The following is a 3,471-nucleotide window of genomic DNA, read 5'->3' as shown; positions in this document are numbered from 1 at the left end:
TTTTACACAATCACTCTCTCACACTCATATAAACACAACAACCTTTCTATTACATACATAAATCTTCGTCTTCTCCAAAACCCTATTCTTATTCTTACACCGGAGGCGCCGTGGGAGCCAAACCCCCCTTCCGGTGTTGTTTTGCAGATACCCAGCCAACAGCTACACCTCATTCATACCCAGAAGGTTCAGGAACGGCATCGGACGGGGCCGCCCGCTCACCGGAGTTATCAACCAGTCCATGTTGTATCAAGTAAAATCAATATATTCAACTTAAGAGCGAGCATTTCCATGATCAATCCCAACAACTCCAGAATACAGAAATAATTAAGTTGTATAGTCCTAAACGCTGAGGTTGCACTAGACAGTCATGAAGTCTGCATGCAACCAGAATTTATCTAACCTTTTCAAATACAGGGGTACTCTGCTTTGAATCTTTCGCATGCAAAGTATTGTGTAAAATTTTCTAAAATTTTAAGATCAAAGTGAAAAATGAAAAACCCAAGCTGAAAAATAAATAATCAACCCTTTATCTTTGAGTCTGTCATAAAGTTGAGTCAAGTCCTTATAATTTGCATTCGTAAACCCACTACACATCCCCATGTATGTTATTTCAAGATCATCGATGATTGGTAAAATTACAAGTCAATAGCAAATACTATTAGCAACTTTCCCGTGCACGAAAAAATTAAGGCATATGATCAGGTGACCACAATTGCATAAAGAATACTACCCCTCCTTATGATTGCATTCATAGATAAAAAGCATTAATCCTTTCCACAAATAGAGAGCGCAAAAATATAGGTTACCATGTACGTTTGTCAGGAATCGAAACCATCCTTAAACACTAAAAAGCTTCAAGTATGCATATATATTAGAAAACTAGGGACACAATACAAAACAAAGCATGCCATTTAAAGGCAACATTGACAATGAGCATTACTTTTCCTTTGTAGATGCTCAGGTCAGGTCCACCTCTTGATTCTTACAATTCTACAACACAAATAAGCAAAACTTTCAGAAAAGCCAAATGTATGCATATACAGAAACAATATATAGAAACAGTACCTTAACACTCGAGATTACGGTTCTTAAAATTTTGTCTCATAATTAGATTTTTTTGTAATAATTAGACTTATATATCTTAGTATTTGTTAAATCTCAAGAGTGGGCGAAAATCAAACATAGCACAATAACTAAATTATTGAAATTTTTATACAAATATCCAACTTACAGAAAATATTTGTAAAAATACGGATCAACCTCATATGTAATTACATATGTAAACGTTTCAACCTCATATGCTACCCGCATTCGTATTTTTGCAAATATTTTCATAAAAACTGATATTTTTAATAAATTTCCTAAATTATTTCTATACCAAGCAATTTTATCGCGTTCAATTCAAAAATTATTTTTTTTTGCCTAATTTTGGCTTATAGCCTTACAAATGAGTATCTGTTCTCAGAAATTCTCGGGGTGAGCCAGGATCGAACCCAGGATCTGGGACGACAGAGGATAAGCCCTTTACCACTTGAGCTATCCAACCGTGCTCCAATTCAAAAATTATTATTTTCATCCAAATAAGCCAAAAAGTACAATACAAATTACAAATAGCGGAGAATTCTATGTAACAATCTTTGGCATAAGTATACTCCTCTCCCGAGTATCTTCTCTCGTTTGACTCTGTGAGATGAAATTAATTTAAAAAAATTATAAAATATATTTGAAAATAAAATAAAATAAAGTATGATGATATTATTTTTAGAATTATTTTTAACAACTGAATGAATATGTTATTTTCAGTCAATTAAATTACAAAAAGTTAAAGGGATTTTTGCATAAATACCCAAGTTGAAGAAAATATTTTTACAAAAATACGGATCAACCACGTATGCAACCATTTCAACCTCATATACAACCCGCGTCTGTATATTTGCAAATATTTTCATAAAAAATGGTATATTTGATTAATTACCAAAGTTAAATAGAACACATTAATCAAAATTGTTGAATTATTAATAAAAATGATCATAAATTTGGCGCACACTATTAAACAAGAACAAGATATTTTGGATAGTGGGTGAAATACAACATTAGCACAATAACAACATCAAGTTGAATGCAGAATCTTACTAATCTGTAACAAAGGATCAATCTAGTCCTTATTAATAAAAGATGCTACCAATTTCATGAGTGACCCGGCCATTTCACAATTCGGGTCGAACAAATGAAACACATGACCCGCCCCTTTTGTCTCTACAATTTCAACTTGTCCGCTCCACTGACTTTCCTTCAAAGCCTCGTAGTATGTCCAACCGCATGGACTCAAAAAATCATTCTCAGCCGTACAGATCAACACTTTCTCGCAACCAAGCTTTGTCCATAAACCCGGATTCGCTACCGGGTTCAACCTCGGGTCATCGACACCCGTTTCATCGGAGCAACAATAATCCCATATTTTATTGGGTATTCCATTCCCGAAAAACGGATGGATCATAAACATACCCGAAATCTTAACACCCGACTCGAGTCCTTTCAACACGGTCCAAGTAGCCAGTGTATGTGCAATATTTGCCCCGGAACTATCACCCGCCAAAAATACCCGCCCGAAATCAGCATGCTCATTTATCCACTGGTCAGGACCCGACCCGGATACATGGGAAACAATCCATTTCAACCCTTCCCATGAATCATCGTAACATGCCGGGATTTTATACTCCGGCGCAAGTCGGAAATCAACTGAAACAACGATCGCATTACAACTTGAAGCAATAGACGAAGTATAAGGACTGTAAAAATACGATAAGGCGGATTCAATACAGAATCCGCCTCCATGAAGGTACATCAACACAGGGAGTTTCTGTCCCGGTGTCAAAGTCTCTGGCAAGAATATACGAGCAGTGACTTTAGGATCAGATGAAACCGTAACATCTTTCGATCTGACACGGTTAAGATTTTCAGGTGCAGGCATAAATGGGCTGCCGGCATGCCTCTTAAGGGTTCCATTTTTGTAGACGGAGAAAAAAGGAGAAAAGTCATGAAGAATGTCTGTGGTTTCAGTGTTCATTTCACCAGGAGGGTTCACTGTTTGTACAACAGAACTCATTCTAAGATGTGGAACACAAGTTAGATTTCTTTGTGTATTGGTGTGAGGGAAAGAGAGTTTGACGCAAATATCATGGAGCTGTTTTTGTCAGTTTATATAGAGATAAATTCGATGACTTGGCGAAGATACTGAAACGCGCACCTCAATGATACATACAGCTTCATTTTCAACGACGCACGTTGCTACAAAATTATTAGGCTAGTAAATCATACTCCCTCAATCTCAAAAATATTACGGGCATGTTTGGTGAACACAAAAAAATAGAATAGTGTCTGTCGACCAATTTATAAGTTAAATTTATAACTTAGTTAAAAATTGAATGTTAGTATAGACGTATTTTTTTTAACTTATTTTGATTTTTA

The 3,471-nt window shown here is 35.8% G+C and overlaps 1 protein-coding gene across 1 annotated transcript; it reads right to left on the bottom strand.

Moving 5' to 3' along the window:
- Positions 1–2,052: 2,052 nt before the first annotated feature.
- LOC141708534 (putative carboxylesterase 7) lies at positions 2,053–3,253 on the bottom strand. The gene has a single exon (XM_074512203.1). The coding sequence runs from the start codon at positions 3,107–3,109 to the stop codon at positions 2,159–2,161; it is 951 nt and encodes a 316-aa protein (XP_074368304.1). The 5' UTR covers positions 3,110–3,253; the 3' UTR covers positions 2,053–2,158.
- Between the last annotated feature and the right edge of the window lie 218 nt (positions 3,254–3,471).

Source organism: Apium graveolens, chromosome 2 (genome assembly GCF_009905375.1).
Source record: "Apium graveolens cultivar Ventura chromosome 2, ASM990537v1, whole genome shotgun sequence".
Lineage (NCBI taxonomy): Eukaryota > Viridiplantae > Streptophyta > Magnoliopsida > Apiales > Apiaceae > Apium > Apium graveolens.
The sequence above is the reverse complement of the archived record's forward strand: the minus strand, read 5'-3'. Positions and strand labels throughout refer to the sequence as shown.